At 42.4% G+C, this 27,097-nt stretch overlaps 3 protein-coding genes across 4 annotated transcripts in view; all 3 read right to left on the reverse strand.

Moving 5' to 3' along the window:
• Nucleotides 1-1,549: 1,549 nt before the first annotated feature.
• On the reverse strand, nucleotides 1,550-8,197 carry fcer1g (Fc epsilon receptor IgFc epsilon receptor Ig). The gene is made up of 5 exons (XM_080486402.1): nucleotides 8,028-8,197; nucleotides 4,504-4,595; nucleotides 3,564-3,611; nucleotides 2,327-2,350; nucleotides 1,550-2,212 (listed from the first exon to the last, which is right to left on the reverse strand). The coding sequence occupies exons 1-5, from the start codon at nucleotides 8,104-8,106 to the stop codon at nucleotides 2,159-2,161; spliced, it is 297 nt and encodes a 98-aa protein (XP_080342528.1). The 5' UTR covers nucleotides 8,107-8,197; the 3' UTR covers nucleotides 1,550-2,158.
• A 158-nt stretch (nucleotides 8,198-8,355) lies between these two features.
• Nucleotides 8,356-16,126, reverse strand: ndufs2 (NADH:ubiquinone oxidoreductase core subunit S2). Of its 2 annotated transcripts, none has more exons than XM_080486522.1 (14): nucleotides 15,953-16,126; nucleotides 14,597-14,700; nucleotides 13,616-13,806; nucleotides 13,405-13,525; nucleotides 12,360-12,472; nucleotides 12,100-12,174; nucleotides 11,314-11,391; nucleotides 11,146-11,231; nucleotides 10,948-11,067; nucleotides 9,345-9,474; nucleotides 9,168-9,263; nucleotides 8,991-9,074; nucleotides 8,632-8,689; nucleotides 8,356-8,528 (listed from the first exon to the last, which is right to left on the reverse strand). In XM_080486522.1, the coding sequence occupies exons 1-14, from the start codon at nucleotides 16,057-16,059 to the stop codon at nucleotides 8,491-8,493; spliced, it is 1,401 nt and encodes a 466-aa protein (XP_080342648.1). In that variant the 5' UTR covers nucleotides 16,060-16,126; the 3' UTR covers nucleotides 8,356-8,490. The 2 variants fall into 2 exon arrangements, with proteins under 2 accessions (XP_080342648.1, XP_080342649.1); XM_080486523.1 differs by having other exon boundaries at nucleotides 8,372-8,528; nucleotides 8,991-9,036; nucleotides 9,198-9,263; nucleotides 15,953-16,079.
• A 1,957-nt stretch (nucleotides 16,127-18,083) lies between these two features.
• The window catches only part of kirrel1a (kirre like nephrin family adhesion molecule 1a), a 36,404-nt gene continuing 27,390 nt past the window's right edge, over nucleotides 18,084-27,097 (reverse strand). Inside the window, exons 11-15 of the mRNA XM_080486112.1 lie at nucleotides 25,435-25,651; nucleotides 25,234-25,341; nucleotides 24,833-24,960; nucleotides 24,443-24,520; nucleotides 18,084-20,185 (exon numbers count right to left, since the gene is read on the reverse strand). Coding sequence (XP_080342238.1) covers nucleotides 19,508-20,185; nucleotides 24,443-24,520; nucleotides 24,833-24,960; nucleotides 25,234-25,341; nucleotides 25,435-25,651 — 1,209 coding nt within the window. The 3' untranslated portion in view covers nucleotides 18,084-19,507. The remainder of the gene's footprint in view (nucleotides 20,186-24,442; nucleotides 24,521-24,832; nucleotides 24,961-25,233; nucleotides 25,342-25,434; nucleotides 25,652-27,097) is intronic.

The following is a 27,097-nucleotide window of genomic DNA, read 5'->3' on the forward strand; positions in this document are numbered from 1 at the left end:
ATTAACCACATGTTTACCAGTCAATAGGCCAATGATGCATGTGCATTATATTCTGCGCTGTGCACGGTAGTTCACCTGTATCCTTACAAATGACAGTAGTAACATAGTACTGCCGTGACATACAGCATAATACCATTCAACTGTCATTCAAATCATGGAAAACAGCAGACCTGGCCAATCAGTGTGCCCACTTTCTCCATATTTTAATCTAATAGTCATAATTCCAATAAAAGGTTATCATATCATAGCATGTAATACTAAAGTAGTGTGAAAAACATTCTACTGCTATGGAGATTTGCCATAATTCACAGCACAATGTTGTCAAGCATAACGTTGTTCTCCCAAAGAGACTGTGCCATTGATCAAAACTACCATGACGCTGGTAAATATACTACAATATGCAGCATAATAATATCAAAAGTGCATGGGAAACTTCACGAGTCCGTGACATACAGCATAGAATTCACAAAAATACCACAAACCCAGGTACTGATATGATATATACTATAATTGATCATGTTAAAAGTCATCAATGGAAATCATCCACAGATATTTCATCCTCACTGTTATGACTGAGAACTGGCAACATACATGCTGATTTTAAAACCTGAACTACACTTATTACTACATTTTCATTTTCCTCCCTTCATGGAGGAAGGGCAGAAATTCTACAGACTGCATGTGACCCTGGAGGTGTATAAGTTATACACACAAGCAAAGGCTGTGATTATGGAAATGAAATCTTTTTTTATGTACAAGCCATAGCTTCACAGCTTCTACTGTCAGCAACACAAAAACTGAAGAGGCAGACTAAAGAAAGAGAGGAAAAACAGCATCAGTGCCATCCTGTGGCGTCCAGGAAACACTGCTCAGGGAATCAGGGAGGACAACAAGGTTTCATCCCAAAACGAGGATTTTACTTTAAGAAATACATTCAAATACAGAAACACATAAAGCTTTCCATCTCTCGTCTCCACACAAACAGACGTCATTTCTAAAGAAAGGTAATAAAAGAGCAAATGGGAACAAAACAGCGGCACAGAAATCTGTGTTATTCCCTTTACAAGACTTATGTTCAAAATAAATACAGAACATGAAGTGAAAGCCAAAAATATTGTTTATTTCTTGTTGACATGATCTATTTTTATTCACTTATTTGGATGAGTTTGACCTGTTGGTGAAGTAGCTTTAATTTATTCTCCACCTAAATCTTTCCGAGTCGCGTGCAACTGGTGTCACGGGGACAATTATGATCAGGAATCAAAAGGCTTCAAATTGAAAAATCAAATCGAACGACAGTAGAAATCCTCCGAAAAACAAACAAAGACTCTATCATTTCCAAATCAGGTTTCTAATTGGATCCATTGACCTATGAAACACTGGTCTTTCACCTTCTTCCTAAATCTCTTCCTATTAAATACTAAATAACTTGAGCTCATAGAAGCTTTATTCTTATTTATATCTGACTTCTTTTTCATTAATTCTGTGTTTCTTGTTGTTGTTTTTGCATTTATTGTTTGTTTTCAATGGCTGAAGGACCAGAAATCGCTTTCTAATATTGATATAATAGACAAAGTCATGGAAATAATTCAATCAATAGACTGAATGATATTTAGGCCTGTACATAAGAAACATAACTGCTGCTTTTTTTTTTCTTTTCTTAAAATCTTTATATATAATTATTGTTTTATTTTATTATAAAGAGTCAGCCTCTCTGTGAAGCTCTTTGCCCACAAAATTAAATTAACTTTATTATTTGGACTTAGCGACTTTCCACCTGTTTCACCTTTTTCTTTTTAGAACTATTTCCCTGATTAGTTTCAAAATGTAATAAGCAGATTATGTACTGTTTTCTTTTAATGAAATGTGGGCAATTTATAGAATTTTTTTTTACATCTCAGTGTGCCAACATTGCAAATATTATAAATATCCCAACAGGTTTGCATTTAAATTAATGATGTGCAACAGAGCAGTCAAAAAAAACAGGAGTTTGGACTTTCTGCCTCGTCCTTTTTGAGACTTCCTCTACACGGAGAAACGCACTGTGCTCTGCGCACTTCCTGTATCAAACGGCGTACTAATACAAGCTTGGTATAATGTGCAATGTTTAAATACAGAAACATCTGAAGGAAATCCTGCCGTGGACTTTCCCTCGGTGTCACTTCTTCATTCCAATGGTTTCATATGTGTCCTGGGCGTGAGGAGTCAGACCCTGCAGGAGGAGGAGGAGGAGGAGGGGGAGGAGGGACATACATCACTTTTTCCTAATCTGAGGAATCTCACATTAACTCAATTCGATTCGCAGGAAAGCTTCTGAGAGACTCACCGTGTAAATGCCTTCCTCCGCAACCTGACAAGAGAGAAAAAAGAAGAAGAACATCAGCTGCTGGACAAAACCTCAACGCTGAGAAATGATGCAAACCACAAACAAACACAGTCTGACAGAGACGAGAGCCGCCGGCAGCCTGCGGCTCTTCGTCAGAAATTAAGAACCCGTTTTTAAAAAAGTAGAACGGCACAATCACAGGCTGGGGTCGGAAAGTTTTCTATTGTTTGAAACTGTGGTGGAGTGTCCTATATGTATATATATATATATGAATTCTTATCAATATTAATTGCGAAAAGGAGGGTTTTTTTAATTGAAGAAAAGTAAAAACAACAAAATGACATCAGATTTCAATACAATATGAACCAAGAGCTGCAAAACGTCATGAAAAGTTCATGTTTTATTAAAAAAAAGTATGTAATTAATTAGAACATAGAACAGTAGTGAATGTTAACCACAATGAAAAAAATCTAAACTGCTTGGTGTGTTTGAGGTAAACGGTCTTTTTTTAATCCGATCCTGCTTCCTCTCGTCCTTGAATCAGATGGTTTCAGGCCGCGTTGAAGCGGCAACGATTTCCGTTTCCTACGACCTCCGTGAAAATGACATCGTTTTCAGTGTTTCTTGCGATTATTGTGGTGAAAAACGAGAAATTTTCCGTAAACAAAAACGTTTCCTGGTTTCGTATTTCCTGTTCATCCGTTACCTCTCCTCCCCTGATTGTTCCCGGCTGTGCCTTGTTTCTCCCCGTGTCACTGATGTGCCTTCTCCAGACTGCTTGTTCACATTTATGTATCGTCGAGCTGATCACGAGTGTGTTTTTTCAGTTTGGATACCTTCACGTGAAAAGCGGTCTTATTGGCTTTGAGGGATTTAATGAAAATAAAAACTAAATCGACATATCAAACAACAAATCAAAGTAAAGTTTGAAAACTTAAAAAGCATCTTTTATTGTGGAGGAGTCAGAATGAGTGAGCCAGTATGAAGTGGGAAGGTAAATAAATGAAAGAAAGACCCTAAGACTAAGTTTTACTCTTTATTCCCTCCACAGGCGAGCCAATGAAAGCAAAAGCACCAATGCATCATGAAGTTCTTTCTACCGCTACAGGTTTTGATGCTCTGTGGGGGGGGGGGGGGGGGGGGGGGCTGAGTGGAGAAGCTGACCACAGCACCCATAATGAGAACAGTTGGACTCACCACACGGCGCTGCAGATGTTTCACGATGTGTTATTCTTACCTGCCCAGACTTTTCGCTCGCAGCTTTCTCCTCCCGAGCGTTGTAGATCTGCAACATGCAGGGTGGAATTAGAAACCAGTGAAAGTCACATTCACGGTGCATTCAGGAGTAAGACCGCTAATCTGGAGGCTTGAGACTTCCTAAAGCATGCAGAGGTTTCATATATATATATATATATATATATATATATATATATATATTATTTACTGTACAACCACCAGATTAGCCGCATGTGGGTTTATTTAGCTGGACACAAGGTTTTGTCTTTACATGCTCTCCAAATGCAAAAGTGGGAAATTTCCCAAACTGGTATCGCTGCGAGGGAGTCACAAGAGAAACTTTGAGTTCAGTATAGTTGGATAATCTTTGAGTTTTCTCTTCCAAATTAGAAATGTAGATAAGATGAGATTCACTATCTTTTTTGAAGAAAAAAAATTTTTTCTTTGAGAAAGCATCGGTTTTCTGATAAAACAGCAGGTTATATGTAAATTAACAGTGTTGGCATCGGTTTTGAGGCTTTCATTATTTCTATTCATGACAATTTTGCCATGACTCAGCAGAAAAATCCAATATCTTTGATTGCTCAGAAAAACAAAGATTTTCTTTTCTTATCTTTGTCAAATTGATACACAGAATTCAAAATGTGAGATAATAAATGTGTTTTATTCTCTAATGTTGCAGAAGTCGTAACTTATAACCCGCCTATTTCCACCAAGTTGATAGAATTAAAAGTGAGCAGTGGTGGTCTAGAGCTGAGAGAAGCAGAAGACTTATGTATCTTCCTGTTCCTCCTGAAGGCGGTATATGCAGATGACACTTCATTTCACACGCAGATATGAAAATAACTTGAGAGATATGACGCCTCCTCTCGAGTTCCTCAAACTAAATGCACATTTTTCTCGCTGTAGGAAATTTAATCTTTGCGAGTTTGCCTTCACACCTTCATCCTGCAGTAGAGCGCGGTGAGGATGATGCCGTACATGAAGAGGATGCCATCCAGCACGTAGCAGATCTCGTTCTCCTTCAGAGCCGCTGCGGGAAACACAACACGGGATTCAAGAAGAGCAAAACACTTGTGGATGATGCAAAGGCCGGCGTCTGTGGAAAGAGTTTGCAGCTTTGTTGCGAAACACCACTGTCACCATCTCGCATTTCAAAAGAGGCTCCAGCAGCGTGTCACGTGAACGGACAGTCAGGCCTTCCGGGGAAGAATCAGCTTAACTTTGTTTTTAAAATTCACTTCTTTTTTTTTTTTTACCCTGTTTAAGTTATTTTCAGTCCATTTCGAACACATTCATCAGTGAGTTTAGTCACTTTTTGCCAGAAGCTGCTGAAAAGATTATTATGGTTTAACATAGAGACGCAATACGAGCAAATTCCAAACGATTCTGGTCACGTTTTCTTGCACAATGTGGAAATCAAAAAGACCTGCATGGTGCATTCAAACGTTATTTTTTAAGGCTCAAACCCCCCCCCAAAATCTATTAATTTAACCCAATTAATGAGGCTATTCAATGACTGAAATCTACCAAAAGGTCAAATCATTTATACTGTTAAAACGGCAAGGAAAAAGGACAACATCGTAAATAATTGGGAATATATTTCTATCCCGAGGTATAAATGATAAGTAGGCTGTTTCAAAACAATCTTCCCGATTATATAAATCATACCATAAGTAGCTTAAAAAGTGAAATTAAGATTGTGAAAAAGAATTCTACAATTAAAATCCTTTATTTTAGGGTATCTTTAAGTATCGTACTTATACTTGATCTAAAAAGTTGCGTATGTCATATATGTATTTACAACGAACCTGTGTGACAACACAGTTTGCATATATAATAACAAATGCATTTGTATTAAAGCATGAATTGATTGTTACTCAGTTTTTTGTATCAAGTGTCGGACAAATTATCCCCAAACAGCACATAATTGTAGGCGATAGAATGAGACTTATCTAAAAAGTGTGTCTTTAATCTATTCACGCTCTTTTTAAAAATTGCATCCATGCATTCAAATGTGACTGTGGGAATAAATATGTATATCATGGTTCCTTCAGTCCAAATTAGTTCAACAGGCTTCATAATTAAACTCCAAAAAACCTAAAAGTACTTTCTTTTAATGATAAAACGGTATTTCAAGAGTCTCATTTGTTGCTCTACAGCATCATTCAATTGTTCAATATTGATTTTTTTTAATTATTTTATTCTTGTGAATTCATTCTATACTTGTCAAAACATACACAAAATATACTTATAAAATATACTAATATATATATATATATATATACACACACATTTACATATTTTCTGTTCTCATTTTTAACTGTATTGCTTATAATCGCTTGCCAATTTAACATTTTACACATTTACTATGTGTGCGTACATTTATGTATCATTAAGTTTTATAGGAAGTGGAAAAAAACTGTCTTTATGAGATTCAACCTTCAAGATACTAAAGAGATCAAATCAGCCAGTACTTCTTCCTTTTCAGACACGATAATAGTGTGTGCGTGTGTGTGTGTGTGGGATCAGTGAGTTTACACTATAGCTGTATGAACTGTGTATACACAGTTAAAGAATATATGAATTATATGTCAGAAATACATTTTCGGCATCTCATGATGACGGCTTGTTGGAGCTGATCGCAGCAATTCAGGGTCAAATATTCACTTCCAAGCATTGTGGACGGGGCTGCTTATAGAGAACATGCAAACCCCCCCCCCCCCACACACACACACACAACTCTGAACAGGACAGCATAAAGGTTTTATAAATTCATGCACGTTTTTACTCTCCCTCCAAATTAGTTTGTTTTTATTTTCCCGTTATTGAGTATTTCAACTCAACTTTCAGTAATATATATATATATACATATGTAGACACACACATGTTTATGTGTAAATGTCTGGCATTGAAGCATTTTTCGTTCGAGTTTTTTTATTTACTTGACTTATCTAAAAAGTGTTCTATAAATAAAGATTTGTATCAAAAAAACAAAAACAAAACAGGTTTGTCAGATTTCTTACTGAAATCAAATGACAATATTGGGAATAAATGAATCTTTATGGTTAAATTAAGAAATCCCACAGTTGTGGACGGTTTTATCATCAATCTTATGTTATCTTGCTTTAGCAGACAAAATTTATATTACTCCAATAACTGTGCAGTGATGAAACGCTGAAAGACGTCATTTTCTACTCGATGGGAAATGAACCTCTTCTCTAGAATCTCTCGTCACGTGGCTGTTTTCCACGTCATACGAGGAGGAAGATGAAACCTAGGATTTTTCAGGTCAAATTTAAAAGAACTTTTGAAGGAGAATCAGTCGTGCCTGAGAATTCTGATCTGTAGTTGTGTTTGTTCACAGTTACTTGATGCCCAGTTCAGCATCTTACAACAGCTTCGTGTCGCGTTTTGAATTGATATAAACTCCACAAGTATCCTTGATGACCATTTTGATGTTGCGTTCACACCAGTATTTAACTTTTACACTCATTGTTCTATGTTACAGATAATTCAGCTTAAAAAAAGAGTGTTTTAATACCCATCCTGACTTCTTTCTGGGAAAAAGCGTCCAAATGACCCGAAAATGAAGCCCACCACTTGGATCTACACACCCAACTCACTCAGCATCAAACGTTTGCCATGTTGACTTCTTACTGCCGATCTTCACACATTAACGCAGACGCAGAGCGTCACAGTGCAGAAGTTGTCCACACGCCATTCCGAATTTTAAACACTTCAGGTGTAACGTCTCCATTAATTTAAAGAAACTTCTAGATATAGAAATACTGAACTGCTCCGGTCTTTATTACAACCTTTGAATCATTCAGAAATAAACTGTGGGAGATTCTCCTTTCTGAATAACAACTCAAAATAATTGTGATTGAATAGAATAAAAAGTTCATTTCGTGGAAAAAGAGTCTGCAAATTGCAAATGACTTAGCAAAGCCTCATTTAATAAGACTTCTTGTGACATTTTCACCTCTTAGATTTCTATAAAGAGATAAATTGTATTGATTCATCACTAATTTGAGCCCCGGCAGGCTGAGACCATTTCCTAGAAATATTTAGATTTCACGAGAAGCGGAGGATGGAAACGCACGTTCCCTTTCAAATGGTTGCAGGGGTTTTATTCTTCTTTCAGCTTCCTCCTGGTGCAAACTTTACATGTAGACCGACTGTGGTGATCGCGCTTCACCACAGAGGCCAGTTTGACAGGAACTGTTACTGTGGCAGCTGAAAGAAGACAAATGTTAAACCTCAACGCTCTCGAGCACATTAGAAGATCAAAGTGGAGTTTTCAGAAACCGATGAGTGCTTCCATGTTATCGGATGTGAATGTGACATTCGCACGTTAAGCCGTTTTATACACGACGTTGTTCTCGAGGAGAGAAAACGAAAAAGGTCATTTCGGGGATTGAATCCACAAGAAACTGGGAAAAGTCCCTTCAGTCGTACTCACCGGCTGTTCCGAAGTTCATCCATAGCGGGACGGCCAGCAGCAGCAGCAGCGGCGGCGAGCTCCGGCCCCTCGCAGCCATGGCTCAAACTACACTCTCCTCTCACCAACCGTCTGGTAACTTCTCTTATTCTCTTTTTCACCCTCGCAGCAAACAGAGGAAGTTGTGGTCTGAGCTCAAAGTCCATCTGCCTCGGTTCACATCAGACCACTCCCCCCTCCCCCACCCCCTCTAACGCCACACCAGAGGAAACGCGCGGCATGAAGGGCTCTGGTGTGAGGTTTAACTTTGCGTTTGTCCGGTTTTTCAAAGCACGACCGTGAGACGAAACACAAGCAGCTGCTTTACAGTCCATAAAATATTTATTGGGTGTATTGGGGCATTGTACAACAGATTATATGCAGATTCTCGTGTCAGAAAGCCTCACTACACTGAAGAGAGAACAGGAAGAGGATCCTCGGGCAGCTAGCGGTCGACCTCGCCAAACACGATATCCTGTGTACCTGGGAGGAGGAGAAGAAGAAATGATGAGCTATGGTGGTGCAACTTCAAACGTACGGCCACTTCTGCCTTCCTGTCGCTCTTCTGTAACGCTCATGTGCTCACCGATGATGGCCACCACGTCAGCCAGCATGTGTCCTTGAGCCATTTTATCCAGTCCAGCCTGCGACGGAAAAACAAACACTGATGAGCTACGACGCAGAAGCACGTATCGGTTTTCATAATCTGAGGCTCCAAGTTAAACTTTCAAGCCATTTTTAGCTGGTGAACACAGCGGGTTGTGTAGCCGCGAGCTGCCGGCAGAGCAGGAAGGAGGCGAATTCTGTGTGCTTTTAAAAACACATCAAAACGTGGCTAATGAAGCCGAATCCGCCCGGAGGACGAGCCGTTAAGGCCGCTCAATAATTGATCGCCGATGTGTGTGTGTGTGTGTGCGTGTGTGTGTGTGTGTGATATTTTCATACCAAGTGAGCGAATCCGGGCGCTTTGATCTTGCAGCGGTAGGGCCTGCTGGAGCCGTCCGACACCAGATAAACACCGAACTCTCCCTGCGGGTCGCACACAGCGGCACACAGAGAATTCATTAGGAGCTGTAAAAGTGGGGCGCTTCGTTTAACTCCCAGGAGGAAATATGGTCTCACCTTGGGAGCTTCGACCGCGGTGTAGGTGGCTCCTGGAGGCACCTGGTAGCCCTCCGTGTACAGCTTGAAGTGGTGGATCAGAGACTCCATCGACATCTGGAAAATAAAAACAAAACCGATTCAGAAGGTGAAGATTATAGAAGAATAAATAGGAGGATGTTAAAACGCGGGTCTCACCTTCATCTCGGACCTCTTGGGTGGAGCCACTTTGGCGTCGTCCACCTTGATCTCCCCCTCGGGCATCTTGTTGAGCGCCTGCAGCATGATCCTGAGGGACTGTCTCATCTCCTCCACCCGGCACAGATACCTGCACCACACAGAACAGTTCATTACACACAGCGGCCAGTTAGAACACGGGTCAGCACTTTTTATAGGACTGGATTTTATGATAATTCAAGTATTTTATTATCAGATTGTTTCAATTATTTGGCGACACAGTGATGAAAAGTTTCAGTCAGTGTTTCCTAAAGCCAAATATCCCATATATTTGTTTTTTTGAAAGAAAACTGAGGGGGACATATGTGCGTGTGTGACGACAGAACGGGATTATTTAAGCTCCAGAAGAATAATAAGAATTAAAATAGAAGCAGTTTCGGTAGAGAAACAGAAGAATAATGTGAAGAAAAAAAAAAGCGATGTTGGGGTGCTTCCAGGTGGGTCATGGAGAGACGCTTTAATTGATTTCCAGTGTTGCCGTGGTAACGTGAAGCTGCACCCTGTTAACGCTGTGTTTGGTCTAGAGAGGAAAGTCGGTACTGATGTGGGGCTTTTGAAGTGTTGCACAGTGACTTCTGTGTGTGTGTGTGTGTGTGTGTGTGTGTGTGTGTGTGTGTGTGTGTGTGTGTGTGTGTGTGTGTGTGTGTGTCTCTGCAAGGTCCTGTGAATGTTTCTGTCTTCAGCTGGACTTTTAGTGGATTTTGTTCCACTACCGTGACACCACATTTGTCTGTGATTCGAGGTTTTCTTTGTCCCGAGTGCAGACTGGAAGGCTTACAAAAGTAAGTGCGGACTAACAAATGTCAGACGAGTTAAAATCAGTGTAAGAATTTGAAGAATGAGCTGATACACAGTGGAGGAGGGAGTCCTCTCTCTCGTCTCCAGGAGTATTGTGATCTGAGAAACCACAGCATGCAGCACTGAGGATGTTCAGAAACCACAGCCTCGGGTCTTTTATTTTCAAGATAAACAACCTGCTGGTGCGTTAGTGTGCACTGCCCCGCTTAGAACCTTTCTGCCAGTATTTACAAACTCAAAGACTTCCTGCCCAGTCGTGAACCTTTTGGCCCCCTTGTGCTGGTTAAATGAAGACCTGTGTATTTAACACACACAGTTAAATAAGAGGTATTGACAAAGCTTTCATGAGAGATGAGAGGAAAAAGGGTTCTCCAACAGTGTCTAATTGAGTAGAAAAAACAAAAAAACTCAACTTGATGTCCTTAAGTAGAAGTAAAAACATTCAGGTTCTGAAAAGTATTTTGCTTCTTCTTTGACATCTTTTCTAGGATTTCTGGTGGTTGCCATGTTACTGCAGTCGGTAAAGATGACACCGCTCAGGATTCAACTTCTATCAGTTTTAAGTTAGAAACTAAATTATTTTATCAATGAAAAACTGGCCGGAGTTTATATGTATGAATGCTATCAGCAGTGGTCACTCTTCTCATAACGAGGACAACCTAAAGATATTTCTCTTCAAATTCAGGGCAGAAAAGCCAAAAAGGAAAAACAGTCAAGTGAAGTAGAAATGTTTCGTAACTCTGCGGCAGCGCTGTGTTTCGTGTACCTGTCATAACAGTCTCCGTTGCTTCCAATGGGAACGTCGAAGTCCACCTCGTCATATTTGTCGTACGGCTGCGATTTCCTCAGGTCCCACTTGATTCCTGAACCTCGCAGCATCACTCCGCTGGGAGGACGACGAGACACAAGTCAGATGAGCTCCTCATTGGTAGTTTTTCACCTGTTCTGCAGCTCGTCTTATCACCTGAAACCGTAGTTGAGGGCCTCCTCAGCAGTAACCACTCCGATGTCGACCGTGCGATTCTTCCAGATACGATTGTTGGTCAGCATCTGCACAGATGGGGGGGGGGGGGGGATCAGTGTTGGATTCACTTTAATCCTGAGTGTAAATATTACAGAGGGAGTTGTCCACCTCTTCTGTTTCATCGATTCGAATGGAGAAGTTCTTGCACCACTCATAGATGTCGTCCATCAGGCCAAGAGGCAAATCCTGCAACACAGGACGGTGTTTAATGACTGAGTGCATTTACACTTAATTTACAGTGAGGTTACCACCATGTCTCAGCTTCAGAGTAGGTTTCTTATTTTCAATTTTCCAGATATCTTTAAAGGAGTCATGTTCTACATCTTTTCAACACTTTCACATGGTCTCATCGGTCCAAACATGTTGTATTCAAAGTTTATTTCTCCAAATCCAGCTTTTCCTTGATTTTCCTCCATTTAAATGTTGGATCATAGGAGCTGCATTCAGAATCTGCTGTGTCTGTGTGAGCTGGACTGGCTCAGCCCACACATGCCCATCTTGGGAAGAGGAGGAAGTACTTCCTCTCGTGGTGCCATGTGCCAGAGCAGAGCTGCCTAATTGTGGGAGGGTCATAGGGAGGGCCTCCCTTGATAGGGATTGGCTAAACCCCCGATGACTCTATATAGGGTTTGATTTCTGATTGGCTCCTTGGAGCAACACACTTTTTAAAATCTGAAATGCGCCAGGGAGAGAGAGGACAGACTTCTTGACTTGTGGAGCGTCACTCCAGGTATGGAGACGATTATTATTGTTGGAAAACCTATAGAAAATGAATTTAGCATAATGTGACCCTTTAACTGTTTACGTGAAAAGTATCAAGGCACTTCCTGTCAGTGGCGCCAGAATGTGAACATCAGGGATAAATAACAGGCCTTGTTGCATTTCTTCTCCTACCTGGTGGACGCCGCCGGGTCGTACGTAGGCCGCATGCATCCTGGCTCCAGACACGCGCTCGTAGAACTCAAACATCTGCAAGAAGAAAACATCTCAGTGTGTATTTCTGTCAATAGCAACAGTTTCTTTAGAAGAAAAATTGATTGATCTAACACCACTGCAGTCCACAAAAACTTCCCCAATATTCCCAAAATGGACTTTCAAAAGAGTAACTCGTATTTAGCATCAAAGTGTATTAAAATGTGCAGCGTAGTTCCAACCTTCTCCCTCTCCTCGAACAGCCAGAAGAAAGGCGTCATGGCGCCGATGTCGAGGGCGTGCGTGGTGATGGCCATGATGTGGTTCAGGATACGAGTCAGCTCTCCGAACAGGACTGCAAACACAGGGCGGAAAAAAACAAAAACACGTCCGAGCATTTAGAGCCCAGAAAATGACCCTTTCACGAGTCGACTGACAGAAAACTGACTTCAAATCATCTTTTACTGCTTCCAGCAAATGTAGTTTTTCTTTGAGAGTAAAATCGATGAGCCACCCGGGGAAACTTAATGTCATTTATCATGAAAATTCAAATGTGTGGAGCAACTTTACACCGAGGCCCTCAAACCTGAGGAGGCTCTTTTCATTGCAGCTGATTTGTCCGAAAGCTCCTCACCTTCAACATCACTGTCGTCTTGTAAATAAATAAAATATCTTATGACAATAGATCATGTCTCTCTTCATTCTTGTGGTGGCAAAAGGCCAGAAGTCAAAGCCAGTTTGGCCAGGAATCAAGGAATCAAACTGTAAAGCTGAAGTCCTCTGAACACTACAGGAGTGTCGTGCACTGCAGTTTGTCTTCTCTCTCATAGTTAATGCACAATAGCCATTTCTAGCCTCATGCTGTTATCATTTCTTTTAGACACTGGACTCAGTCACTACGCCATCTTATGGTAGAAAGTAGTGGATGAAATTAGAACAACATTTTTCAGCTTGTTGAGCTTTAAACTGGATATTTCTTCATCATTTTATTCCCTGATTTCAGTTTGTTTAGATGAATGGACAATGAATAAAGCAAAATATATATGAAATAACACACGGTTGTTAAATCTGTCCATTAAACTTCAGGCTTAGAATAAGAACATTTAAAATACTGTTACATTTATTTAGGTTGTTTGTAAGGTTCTCAAGAAATTTCAAAGTACTGGTTGTAAAGCTTTAAATGAGTATATTTCTTAACCACTGGACATTCAAACACATCTTGCAATCGATTTAATGTCAGCCGTAAAAACACGTTTTGTAGATTTCAACTGTTTGACATGTTGGTACCTCTGATCCACTGAGCACGGGGCGGAGCTTGGATGTTGAGCAGCCTCTCCACGGCCAGCGAGTAGGCCTCCTCGTTACACATCATGGACACGTAGTCCAGACGGTCAAAGTAGGGCAGAGCCTGAAGCATGAAAGAGTCAGGAATCAAAACAATCAAAGTTTCCTGAAAAAGCTCATCTAGCCATCACTTCTCTTCAGACTGGCGGCGAACCTGCAAGTAGGTCTTGTACTCGATCAGCTTCTCGGTGCCGCGGTGCAGCAGGCCGATGTGGGGGTCGCACTTCTTGACGGACTCGCCGCTGAGCTCCATCACCAGGCGCAGCACGCCGTGAGCGGCGGGGTGCTGTGGGCCGAAGTTGATGGTCAGGTTGGACACGTCCTTCTCTGCAGGAGGGTCTTTGTCTGGAAGGACCAAAACAATCAGACATGATACGGTCTTCTCAGGCTTGTGATGATAATTTTCATCATTTAAGTCCTGACTGGACCAAAATAAGCAGCGTCAAACATCAAGCTTCACAAAGAAGACAATAAAGGTCATTTGTTCATAAAAGGAAAATGTTATTTATATGATGGATGGATACTTTATCAAACCAGAAGAAAATTTCAATGAAATAACACTGATACATTTGAAACTTGCTGTGGTCGAGGACGAGTCCTTCCTCACAGGACTCCAACCAATCTGCTGTTTTACTGACATAAGGACTCATGGCTGAACAGGTAAAGAGGCTCTATAACGCCTCTAATTTGAAATTTGGTCCTTTTTTGCGTGCAAACTGCAACTGTTATTACACTTTAAGACTTTTAGGTATGAAAATGAGTGGTTTAATAAAATAGTAATATCTTCCACTCTTTAAGATGGGGATTTGTTCTAAAAAATAAAAAAGACGGCAGTAAAAATGTCTCTGCTGATCCTTAGGGTTTTCCAGTTCCAGTAAACAACAAGATTTTTGCCTAAATTAGTTACCAGAAGAGAGAGAACAGAGTATATGTTTTTAAATGAAATGTTCAATGTGTTTTGTAAAAGGAATATGAGAACGTTTTCAGTCTACTTTAGGAGTTGTCACATTTATGCTATTATGTCAACTGATCCAGTGCAGCTGTATGTTGCCCCTGAAGTGAAATGAGTTTGAATCTTTTGAGCAAAACAAAGGCTTTTGCATCTCCCTCAAGTCTGACTCAGGTTGAAGTGTACCATTCCACGGTGGTGGAGTCCATTTCTCATTAATGGCGGTGGGGTACATCACTGCCCCGGCGTACTGCTCCATCCACTCTGGATCCGGCTGCCATTGCTTCTGCCTGAAAACCAAAACCAGCAAACACATTCTCAACATTCGGCTGCCGGTGGGAGATTCCTGCTCACACGCCACATCTTTATTCAAGAAGAAGGTCGAAGGCACTTCACAGGCTCTCTGTTCAAGAGGCTATAATCTCACACTGTTGAGGCTGTGATTTGGAAAGGACAATCATCTGGACTACAACCAGCCTGCCAGCCTGACACGGATGTACAGATCTGACCAATGGAGGAGAGCTGATTCAATTGTCATTGATTATTTTTAGCCAACTCTGCTTCTGAACTGATTTTGAGTCGAAGTTATTTAAAACATTGAATCACACTGATGATAGGCAGTGTTCAACCAGGCCTGCAGAGATAGAAATTGACTCGCGTTTCAACGAAACACGTTAGTGAAACTGATCTCATCGGATGGGGTTCTACATGGATCCTTGTTAGGCAAGAAGGTTGATATAAAGACCATGATGGAAAATGACAACGACTATTAAACCCGATAAAACTAATTTGCATGACAAAATAGGACATCACTATAATGCAAAATATCAAACTACCTACAGGATGCGGAGTTATGTGAGCCAAACTGTGTTATAAACTGTGTAGGTGTTGATTCATGTTACTTTATAATATCAACTAATATCGATGCTCTGCAGATAATATTGTGCATGCAGGCTATGCCTGTGACACAAATATGTAATGCTACATAATGTGACGTTACAAAACGAGGTGACGTAAGTTCATCACAACATATTTCAGTCACCTTGAGTTTTCTTAAGCATTGTGAGCCATTTAAAAAGACATCTGTACTAAATGTTAATTAACGTACGAATTACATAGTTGACTTTAAAATGGGATAAAACAGCATGTGTCATCGCACGATAGACGCCAGCGACCTGAATTCAAAATGTTTCGTTTATAACTGTGTAATCCTCTTTGTAGGAAGCATGTTGACCTGAAACTGACTGAAGATGACAAATGTAAATAGCAAACGCTGACACCGGCAGGTTAACCTCATAGCACCTTAGCAGGGAGCCGCTCAATAAAGACACCATTGCTATTTCGATGTGCACATCTGAGACATACTCTCTTCCTCAATTAAAAGCAGGCCAGGACGGTTTTGGGGTCACTTTGGTTAGAAACAGTATTTAGCATCGTGCTAGCGTTAGCCATTTGAATAACAGTTACGTATCGCCCAAGCAAACAAAGCCAATAAAACAAACACCGCACGCAAGGCGACGTTTCGACAACTCGTCCTCATACCTGGTCTGCAGAACAGTACAGCCCGGACTCAGCAAATTGTTGCCTAATATTAATTTTGTTGAAGGACGTCCGAGTTTAGTGAGCGACCTCAACATTGTGGACGCCATCACGGCCAATGACGTTCTTCTTCGGTGGTGCTGCAGCTACAATGGAGACGTGTGGTGTGAGCACGCCACCTGTCGGAGGAGTACCGCTTCATTTATAAAGAAGTTATTTCTTTAGTCTACTATTTTTCATTCTTATTTGTTCGTTATTAAACCAAAAAAACTGATTTCTTATTACAAAATACCGAAGTCACACAATACTTTAGATTTAAATTCCTTTATTTGTTCATTTTGAGCAGGTCAGAAGTTGTTAGAGGTTAAGAAAGAAATAATACAAATCTGTAAAGTTTCCAACATTTCTGTGGAAGTAGACAATAATATCCTTAATGACCGTTATGGTATGTTTTTACAAAGGGTTTTATTGATACTCTATTTTCCTCCAACAGTCCAACAAACATGCATGTGGGGTTAATTGGTGACTCTAAAGAGTGTGTGTGGTTGTCTGTCTCTGTGTGTCTTTGCCCTGTGATGGAATGGTGACCTGTCCAGGGTGTATACTGCCCTTGCACATAGTAAAAAAAAAAAAGTACCTTACATCGTAACAGAACCAGTTCACAGAGGGAACGTTTCCACAAATGGACAACAATGTTCTGAATGAGAACAAAGTCTGAGTTTAAAGTCAGAATAAAACTTATTTTTGGGGTGACCCAAATTGTCTTCTATACTAGTTTATGGTTTGGGTGGGTTTTTGTTGAAATCGGTTGGTTTTATCTTGTGCTTTGGCTGGAAACTGTCAAACCATAACTTTATTGTGTATTTTAATAGGAATCTCTGACTTTGTAGACTCAAATTGAAGATCTGTGGCTCCTGACATCATCACAGTTTTCTTGTATTGTACAATGTGTTATGGTGGTTGGTTTTATTTGTCAGTTTTGTGCTTTCTCCTGTTTTCTCTCCAAAAGCATTAAGGCTTCCTGATCCCATCAGTCAAAGTATCCTGTGTTTTTGTCATACATATATATATATATATATATATATATGCGTGCAATGATACATAAATACAACATTTTTATAAAAGAAAAAAGGTGTGTGCAACTGTGTACACAAAAGATTGAAAATGCCAAACGGTTAGAGACAACTGAACCAGCATTATTATAAAAAACAGTGCTTTTATTTATGTAATACTGTGGAAAAATAATTACATACCATTTTTAAAAAATATTGAAGATAATGAAATTAAAAAATGAGTTTGATAACGTTCGTTGTACATCTTTTGAACAGTTTTCTCCTTGCTACGAAGAACAGTACAATAAGATAAACATTGGATTCTTCTAAATTCAAAGACACAATAATACAGGATACAGTCCTACCAGAGGTATAAAAGTACTGGAACAGGATTGTGAGAGAAATGATATGGACATATACTGTAACACACACACACAGACACACACACGCACGCACACGCACACGCACACTGTATACACACAGACATGCATACAGCAGTCGGGCGTACAGTATGCTCTCCACACATGCACACACACACACATTCGTGCGCGCACCCATTCACACGTCTATACAAACACGCTGTACAAATCGATGTGCGCGCCCACGCACCTGCCCCTCGCTCTCACTCACACACCCACACACTCGGCACAGTCACACACTACTACATGTCAATATTTGTGGACGAGCTTTCATCGAACCTCTCTGACACATTCTCCTCCTCTGGCCACTTTATTTCTTTTCTTTTTTTTATTATCTTATTTTTTTGGCAGACTGACAATGAGGAATGATTCAAAAATGGAAATGTATGACATGTTCCTCTATAAGGCCACTCTAAACCCAACATCTGTGTTCTCTCTCTGTCTGCGCCAGGCTTGTAGTTTTTCCAAATAATAATATAAAAGAAACGTCTGGGAATGACTCGAGGCCCCCCGAGCCTGGTTTGTAAAGCAACAGCCGCCAATAGAAGAAGCTCCTACTGCATATATGTGGTCTAAGGTGGAGAACAACATGGACACTTGGCACTAGGTTTATACACTGATACACCTTTTTCTTTTTCAACCTTCTTCCTCTTGTGGTGGATGTCGCTCGCGCTCCATCTTTTGGTCCGTTACGTACACGTTACACGTTTATACATAGACAAAAATAATTCTGTAATGTTCAAAAAATAGAATACAAAGCTCTAGTCTCGGTGTGCAAATAAAAAGAAGACGTAAAACACACAGGTACAGACAGGGTGCGATTCGGGAGGAAGCCAGAAGGGGGCGTGGACAGCATTTCCCCAGCATGTTAAATTTCAGAAGAAATCAAGATAAAGAAGGAATAAGTAGAGTGATAGCAGGTAATATAGGAATATATTGAAAAATCATAAAGTTAGCTGTTGTGCAAAATCACGAGATGAAATGACCTGATATTTAGTTTCTTCTCTGATTAAATCGAGATAGAGGCATTTTGAAAACATTGCAGTTTAGAGGTCTTTGATCAAAAAGTGCTGTTTTCACTGGAAAACTGTCTGAAATGGGTCTGAAACTGGCGGGACGAGAGGCTCAGCTTCTCTGCGTTGGCAGATCGTTGTTTTTGCTTTGCTTTGGAACAATATGGAACTGATCTACTAAAGCTCTGCACCATTTTCTCTCCCGATGCACGAACGTTGGAAATGTATTTGTCTGCTGGTGAAGAGGCTTTCGTCTCCCGCTGCCTGAGGGAAAATGTAGACTCCGCCTCCCTTCAGCAAATCGCACCCTGGATATAGATAAGAAGGACGTCTAAGCATGAATACCATGGATGCAGTGCAAAATGATGGCGAACCTTCCCGAAGCCTCAACACACTCCCCTCCCCCCCTCCGTCCTCTCGCCTGCAACAGAAACACTGGACAGACTGTTTATATGTGCTCTATGAATAAGACAACCAGCGAATGAAACAAATTCAATGAGGGCCAGAAATGACTTGCACTGGTTGAGGTTTCTTTCTGTTCCGCGCAAAGTTTGACAGTCAGTTTGCTTGAAGACGGCCTCTCTCATCATTATACAAAGTCAGTTCCACATAGCTAAAGCTATGAGCTTCGAAGATCGGTGATCTCTTGTCCTCTCTCGTTCTCTTCTTGGGTTCTCGCTCTCTTCCCACCCCGGTCTTGATTGTGACTTGCGCTGTCCGCTCTCTCAGAGCTCTCTTATCCAAACACATCGGGAGTGAGGGAATTCAAGACTGCGTGGAATTTCCCTTCCCTGTCTCACTGGAACGCCTCCGTTCCCTCCTCCCACCCTCCCCGCCAAGGTTTACGGACTTTGTGCATGTGTGTGGGGATGTTTTCTAGTGTTATGCAGTGTGTGTGTGTGTGTGTGTGTGTGTGTGTGTGTGTGTGTGTGTGTGTGTGTGTGTGTGTGTGTGTGTGTGTGTGTGTGTGTGTGTGTGTGTGTGTGTGTGTGTGTGCGTGTGTGTGTGTGTGTGACACTATTTATAAGAAGCCTCCTGATGGTCAGCTCAGGCTGCGAGGTGTTTCGCTCCGTCTCACACGTGAGTCTGCATCCTTTGCGTGTGCCGGCTGTGGGAGTAGTCAGAGTGTTGCGAGGTGTACGAGAAGCGGGTGGAGCTGCCGTATTTGCCCAGTCCAGGCTCCGAGCCCGCGGGAGCCGGGCCCCCGGGGCCCACCCCGACGCTGGGGCTCCCCACGCCGGGGCTCCCCACGCCGGAGCCCACCCCGTACATCTCGTAGGACGGGCCGGCCTCCAGCGGCGCCAGGCTGGACGGGGCGAAGCCCATGCGGTAGGTCTGGTAGTGCGACGGGTAACCGTAGTTGTCGTAGGCCAGTTGAGAGGTGGAGTCCAGCAGGCTGCAGTCGCCGGGGAAGTCGCCGGCCGCCGGGGCCGGGTTCGCCGGTGGCTGCTGGCTCTGGCCGCCGCGGGTGAAGGTGTTGAACTGGGCGTAGCTGATGTGGGAGAGTCTGGAGGGGGGCCGGGGGTCATAGCAGGCCTGCGGGCGGCCGGGAGAGGTGAGGGGCCCGGGAGGGACCGGGGCGCCGCCACTGGCTGTGGCCCCAGAGCCCCCAGTACTGCTGCTGATGGACGCCGCTCCTCCCGGCGTCCCTGTCGGGGAGCGGTAGTCCGAGTAGTGCATGGTGGAGCGGGAGGCGGGGCGGACCTCGTCATGAGTTGAGGCACGGACGTTGTAGTAGCCATTGGTCGGGTCCTGCAGAGAGAAACAAAACAAGATTTTAACTTTCTGAGTTTTCTCTTTCTGATGCCCTGCTCCTGTTTTCTGAGGCACAGTGACATCTAGTGGTCCCAGATGGTATGTATCTGCATATTCTCATACATGGTAACAGAAAACCTGACAAAAAGAAGTCTCACCTATGATCTAGAAAATATGGTAAAATCTATTTCAATAACAGCTGACTTTAAGAACTCCATATAAACTTAAAGAAGAAAAAATCCAATTTAGTGCAGAACTACCAATATAACAGGCCGATATTTTTGGCTCTATTTGATGCCCGACTAACTAAATCTGTTACTTAGTGTGAAACAAAGGACTCGTAGTTTGTGACCTTCATGTCAACTCAGTTACTTTTACTCTAAACACCTTGAAGCTGGCAGTCTCATTTTCTCGGATTGTCCTTATTTTACAGCCAATAGAAATGCAGATTTGAGGCTTCCGACAATGTCAATCAAATATTTGGACTCTCCTCCTGCTCTGATGCATTTTTACATGTTTGTGAACAATCTGAATCAAATCTCACTCTGATTGTTTGTCAGGGTCATTAATGCAGATTTTCATGCGTCGCTGTGTAATTCCTGAGGTCAGAGAGCTTTGTAATTAATGATATGCCACTTCCTGATGAGACAATGTTTTTCCCCGGCTTGCAGAAGGTCAGGTGTCAGGGTGATCCTCATCCAGGCCTCATTAGAGCTGTGCTGCCAGAGCACTTTTTCTTTTTTTTTCCGCCCTTTTTTTTTTGACTCAGCAGCTCAGAAATGTATGCAAATCAAGTTTTTCAGAAATCACAGTGACACCAAAGGCAGAAGACGTGAGCACATTTTCACAGCAGGCCTCTGCACCAAGACAATCCATCAGTTTGTTGACAACTGTTGATATTTTAAACCTTAAAGCTCATTAAGATCAGTAAGAACGATACACGCGTTCACAGCGGAGTAACCCTCAAAACACCACGAAAAAGTCACCATCTTTGTCGCTGAAAAAAAAAAGAGTCGCTCGAGGGGTCTGAATACTCTCTAAATACAGCGACAAAGTCAGCACGGTGCCGCCGCCGTTCATGTTCAGCCCGCGAGTCCTCCTACGAGTCGCATTGTCAAAAAATCATGTCAACACAAACAGCCTCCGGTCAGCCGGCTGTGTGAAAAACGTGAAGAAACAAACTGCTGAACGTGTCAGCCGCTTTGTAACTAATTGTGTGTGAAGTTGACTATTTAAGGTAAAAATCCAACGCAGATCTAAACGATTCAGAACAGAAATTTGAGATTTTCTTCATTTTTGAGTCAATAAAACATTTTAACACCAAGTCAGCAGCATTTTAACATTTTCTGTTTTTTTTTTAAAGTATATTACTTTCAATTTGACATTAATTTGTCACTAACAATGTGTAACCTCCAACTGCACTTAATATGAGCAAGAAACAACAGCTGAAATCAGTTTTAAACAAGTTTAAAAAGCTGAAACTCAGATCCACAGAGTTCATTAATTTAGCAGCTGCTTTTGACAGACACACGTTCCGAAAATTTCGTTGCAACTCTCCCTGCAGCCTCGCGTCACCCCACTTAGCTCCTCCACACAAATGACTCAGCCGACATAGACGCGCTATTTCTGGGCTTTAAGTACAACCGTTGTCAACTACTCCAACAACCTAGCAAAGCTAACGTCTGTCCTATTTACGTCAAGAATAAAAACCCTGAAAGCTCCGAGGGAAGCGGAGAGAAAGCGGGACACACAGGATGTGTTCACCGCCAAATACTACGGACGGATGACGACTCCTCGTCGCCACGTGTGGCTGCTGGAAGGATTTACGGCGCCGTCCGCTCGGTCAGGGGCAGCGTTTGGCTGCCTGGACAGTCGGGCCACACAACTGCAGGGCTGATATATATAATCCTCACCGTCAATAAAAACGGCTATAAATATTCATTTGCATGACTTCGGTGACCTGCAAAATGGTGAAACACGTCAGACTGTTGGGAAGAAAATTGACCGCCGGAGTTGGAAATATTCACTGCAGTTGTATAATAATAATACAGCAATTTTTGTTCTCCGTTTGCCACAAAGGAAAAAAGACGTCCGATCCTTCCTGTGCTTTGCATTGTGGACGATTGTCGTCAAACAAAGTTTATTGTATCCTGGAGATCCAATGATACAGCTCATATTCACCGTGAGTTGCATCTTTAATTACTTTTGGCCAAATTAGTAGCTACTGGTAATAATGTGTTACTGCAGGAAAGTTACCAGTTAGTCAGGTCCCACTTCCCAGTTTGCTGCCGTCAGAGTCCAGCTAGTATTTTCTCCTGTTCGCACTGTTGGTATAAAGCTTTATTGGCACACGCAGCCAGTCTGAGTCGTGTTTTAAGTCTGTAATTATGAGATGAAAACAAGAAATATTTGTGCCCATTACGCACATTCATTGTCACATATTATGATGAAAATGGAGGCAGCAGCTTTATCATGCATCCTTTTGAATTCATTATAGCTGTGAGCAAATTGTCCATTATTATCTTGTATTTGTGTGTGTTTTGAGGCAACCGCTGGTTTCGGCTGCCATGTTTGACCCGGGGGACATCCAGCCCACATGAACGGTCGACCCCGGGCTCTCCGGCTGAAAGCTGCACGCTCTCCCCAGCTCCTCGCTACTCTCCCCTTGACACATCTCTTTGTCTTCCGCGCACCCAGACTCCTTTTCCACCCCACTTTGTTTGGCATGCTTTGGTGCTTCAGGCGGCGCAGAGAAAACTAAAAGTTTTTTTTTTTTTTTTTTTTTTTTTTTTAAATAAAGACAGCGCGAGAGAAAAAAGTCTGGCTGAGCCAGTTGTCGAGGTGATCTAACCACCTCCTGGGGTGGATTCATGTCTGTGTTTCTTCAAAGTGATCCAAGGCAGCACTCCAGCTCGAGGGGCGGTTTGTTTGCCCTCACAAAATATTCATGGAGGGGAGTTTCAGAGGAACATTTTGGCAGCTTCTTGCGTGAAAAAAACATTCATCACCTTCGCCCAACCTCACAGTGTCAAAGAGTGTAAATGATTCATGCCTGCTAAATCAGTATTAGTCGTCTTGAATTTTGTTCTTTTAAACAAATCCTACTCAATTTGGGTTGCATTGCTTTGTTCTGACTAATCAGAGAGAAAAGTTGACTCACAGTTGGGCAGAGAGTGAGGGGAATAAGAGACAAACTGAGCATCAACAATGAAGGCAAACCACTGTACAAAATATATTTACTCTACATGCCGAATTCGGAGACTCAGATTTGAAAATTACCCGGTAAGTCGTGGAAAACTCAATCAAAAAATCACTGCACTGGATCGTGGACACTTCAGCCTATAAGTAAAAAAGGGGAAAGGGTCTACTTTTGATTAGGAAAAATGCTCCTCACTGCTGTCAAACTGGGAATCTTTCACTGGGAAAATGGAATGTTTCCATCATTTCCACTTCTGCTGAGTATAAGTCACATCCGAGTAGAAGTTTACCTTTAAAGGGGTCATATCATACATATTTTCAACAACTTCACATGGTCTCGTTGGTCCCAAAACAGTTTATTCAAAGTTTATTCCCCCGAATCCAGCTTTTCCTTGATTTTCAGTCGTACCATTCAGCCAGACCATATGAGCAACATTTAGAATCTGCTGTGTCTGTGAGAGCTGGACTGGCTCCGCCCACACATGCCCATCTTGGGAAGAGACGGAAGTACTTCCTCTTGTGGTGCCATGTGCCAGAGCAGAGCTGCCTAATTGTGGGAGGGTCAAAGGGAGGGCATACTTTGATTGGGATTGGCTAAACCCCCGAAGACACTATATAGGGTTTGATTTCTGATTGGTTTGTTGGAGCAACACACTTTTTAAACCTGAAACAAGCCAGGGAGAGAGAGGACAGACTTTCTTCACTTCTGGGGCGTCACTCCAGGTATGGAGACGATTATTACTGTTGGAAAACCATTACAAAGTGAATTTTACATAATATGACCCCTTTAAAGTAGCAGCTTGTAAATATTTTGCAATGTCACTTTTGTACATTAGGTGGCAGCAGTGAGTCTCGGTAGTAGCAGTTTGACTTCATTTCAGCTCTTCTAATATTATTATTATTATTATTATTACTGTTATTATTGTTGAGTGTTAAACAAAAACATTATACTGTACCTTTAAATTAACTGTTAAAGTCACTGACTGGCCTAAACGGTACTATCTTTTCTAAAAATTACATGATGAAAATAGCGGTTTCTTTTACGAGTGGTCTCACCTTGAGGTCGTACTCCTGGCGGGTGTCCAGGGTGTCGCTGCGGAGGTCGGACTTGAGCTCTATGTCATCTTTAAAGGGCTGATTGGAAGGAGAGAAGGACACAGAGGGAAGAAACTAAAGCGTCAAACAACAACGAAAAAAAACAAACAAAAAAACAACAACAAAAAGGTGCCAAAACAAAAACAGAAGATGGAAGAAAAGCAACAGAAGGGAAAAGAGGAGAGAATGGTAATAAAAGTGTTAAAAGAGGATTTAAAAAAGGGAGAAATCACAGTTTGTGTCTGGTGCGGCGCAGGGAGGGGTTACTGAGTTAATCCCGAGCTTTTTCTACAGCTGCAGGCTGTGTAAACAGTGTCCGGGTGAAAACACCGGCGTCCTGCTGCTGCTCACCGAGTACATGGCCTTGACCATGCGCGAAGCCGTGGACACGCTGCCGGAGTCCTCCTCCAAGCTGTGGCTCTCCTTGTTTATCGTCTCCACCTTGATGTCGGGCTTACCCAGCGTGACCCCGCGCCGACCTGGAAAGAAAACACGGCGAGGTTGAACGCAGCCGGACGCACGCCTGTCAGTCAGCGTGTTTGCACGAGCCGAAGGAGGAAAGTTCAGACGGAGACCCGACATCCACACGGCTGACGGGGGGGGGGGGGCGGGAGTCAGATTTTTCTTTGCCTTGCAGCAGGTTACATGGAGAGACTCCAAGCATTTAAAGCACAATCCTCCATGCAAGGCATGGAAATCCTCACATTTTGCATTATATTGGATGTGAAAAGCACATGGGGAGAATGACTCACTGCCTTTGCGCTGCCGGTAGAAGATAAGGACAAGAACCAGCAGGAAGATGAACAGGAGGATGGTGGAGCCCACGGTCCCACCGGCTATTATTCCCACTGGAACGTCCTCTGTCGCACAGAAAAAGAGAAGAAAGTTAATTTTTTCACGGTTTTGCTGCCGAGGACGTGAAAACCGTGAAGCGATTCTCCAAATGAACGCACCTGTCTCCTCCAGCGAGATGATCATGGTACCGGGGCCGAACGCGTTCCAGGCCGTGCAGTTATAGGTGGACAGGAAGTCGGACTCCATCACGTTGTTGATGGTGAGGGTGGAGAGGACGCCGCCGCCCTCCGCCGACGGCTTGCTCTGCTCCACCGTGTAGCGCTCCAGCAGCGTGCCCTTCTCCTTCTCCCACACGTTCTCCTTCCACGCCCACACCTGCAACACAAACACATTATTGAAAGAGTCATTCAGAACCGAGCCATTAAAGGTGGAAAAATCTTCATACTAACGTAAAATATGCGTCAAATATTGAAGTTAAACAGAAAAAAGGCAGATTTGAACATGTGAAACAAATGAAACTGGTTTTACTTTACCTCTACTTGATGTTTATAAATTAAAAAGAAACTTCCTGAAGATTAGCCAATCGCAAGAAAGCCTAAATTAAAGAGACAGAGCCTGAAACAGCTCGTTGAACTGAAGGGCGGCGTACCGAGTTAAAGGAATGAAAACTTATGAGAAACAAAACATCAAAAGTTAATTTTAAACCGACAGGAAGATTCTACATACAACATATTTTAGTCAGTCTCTTCAAAGTAAACATCCTCTGTCTGCTCTAGAGTCTAAAAGGCATCCTACTTTGCGTTTTGTTGGTATGTGCAACTCTAATTCTGACACTAGAAAAGCCTCAGACCCCCTGACGCGTCCCCAAAATGTGAGCCATGGACCTGAGAATGTGAACCGCTGCTATCCAGAGTCACTTTCTAGTCATGTGAGTCCAGTCCACACACAAATGGGCTTCATCTATTAGGTCGAGATTTAAACATTTAATATGAATTCTTATGATTAACATTAATTGATAAATATTTATAATTAAAAAAACAAGATAGCAGGTTATACATATTTCAAACAATACACTGAATGGGCTGATTATTTTTTGGGGGGGGTCATTTTCTGGCCATTTGGTTTATTGAGCATGAGCACTCTTGCTCCATCGAGGTAAGTCTCTTTATGTATGAAGTTTGCATTTTCTCCCTGTGCGTGCATGTGTCTCCTACAGTGTCGTTTGAAAACCCACACAAGGATAATTCACGGCCCGTATTTGTGACATCTGCGTCCAGCAACAGTTTGTGTTTCCGCTCGCTGAAGTTGAAGATGGGCTCGCGAGAATCCTGCACATTCTCCAACTTCGGCGCCACTAAAAGCAGCTGTATTATTCAGCAGCGCCGCGCCGTACAGAGGCGGGTTAATTATGCATAAGCCCACATGTTCCCATAATCTGCCCACTTATTCCGGAGAAGGAGAATCTCCTGTAGTGGCGTTTACTAGGACAACTGTTCCTCCGCGGCCCTTTTATATTTTATAAATCCTTTTCTGTCCCAACCTCCGCCGCTTGCATTAAGGAGCGCGCCCCGCCAAGTCAGGACGGATCATTCACAGAGGCGGGGGAGCCGAGGAAACACTACTACACGCTGCCGAGCATCCGGGCCGGAGCTAAAAGCGGAGCAGCTTAGTGTTGGTTTGTTTATGTGATGGGATGGAGGAACATTGGAGGGGAGTTTAAGGCTGAGTCACCACTCAAAAAGAAAAGGGGACGGTGCCTAAAAGCGTCGGCCACGCAGGCAAAGAGCCATTTAGGAAAGAGAAAAGGTACAGTGAGAGTAA

This window comes from Lipophrys pholis, assembly GCF_963383615.2.
Source record: "Lipophrys pholis genome assembly, chromosome: 18".
Taxonomy (NCBI): Eukaryota; Metazoa; Chordata; class Actinopteri; order Blenniiformes; family Blenniidae; genus Lipophrys; species Lipophrys pholis.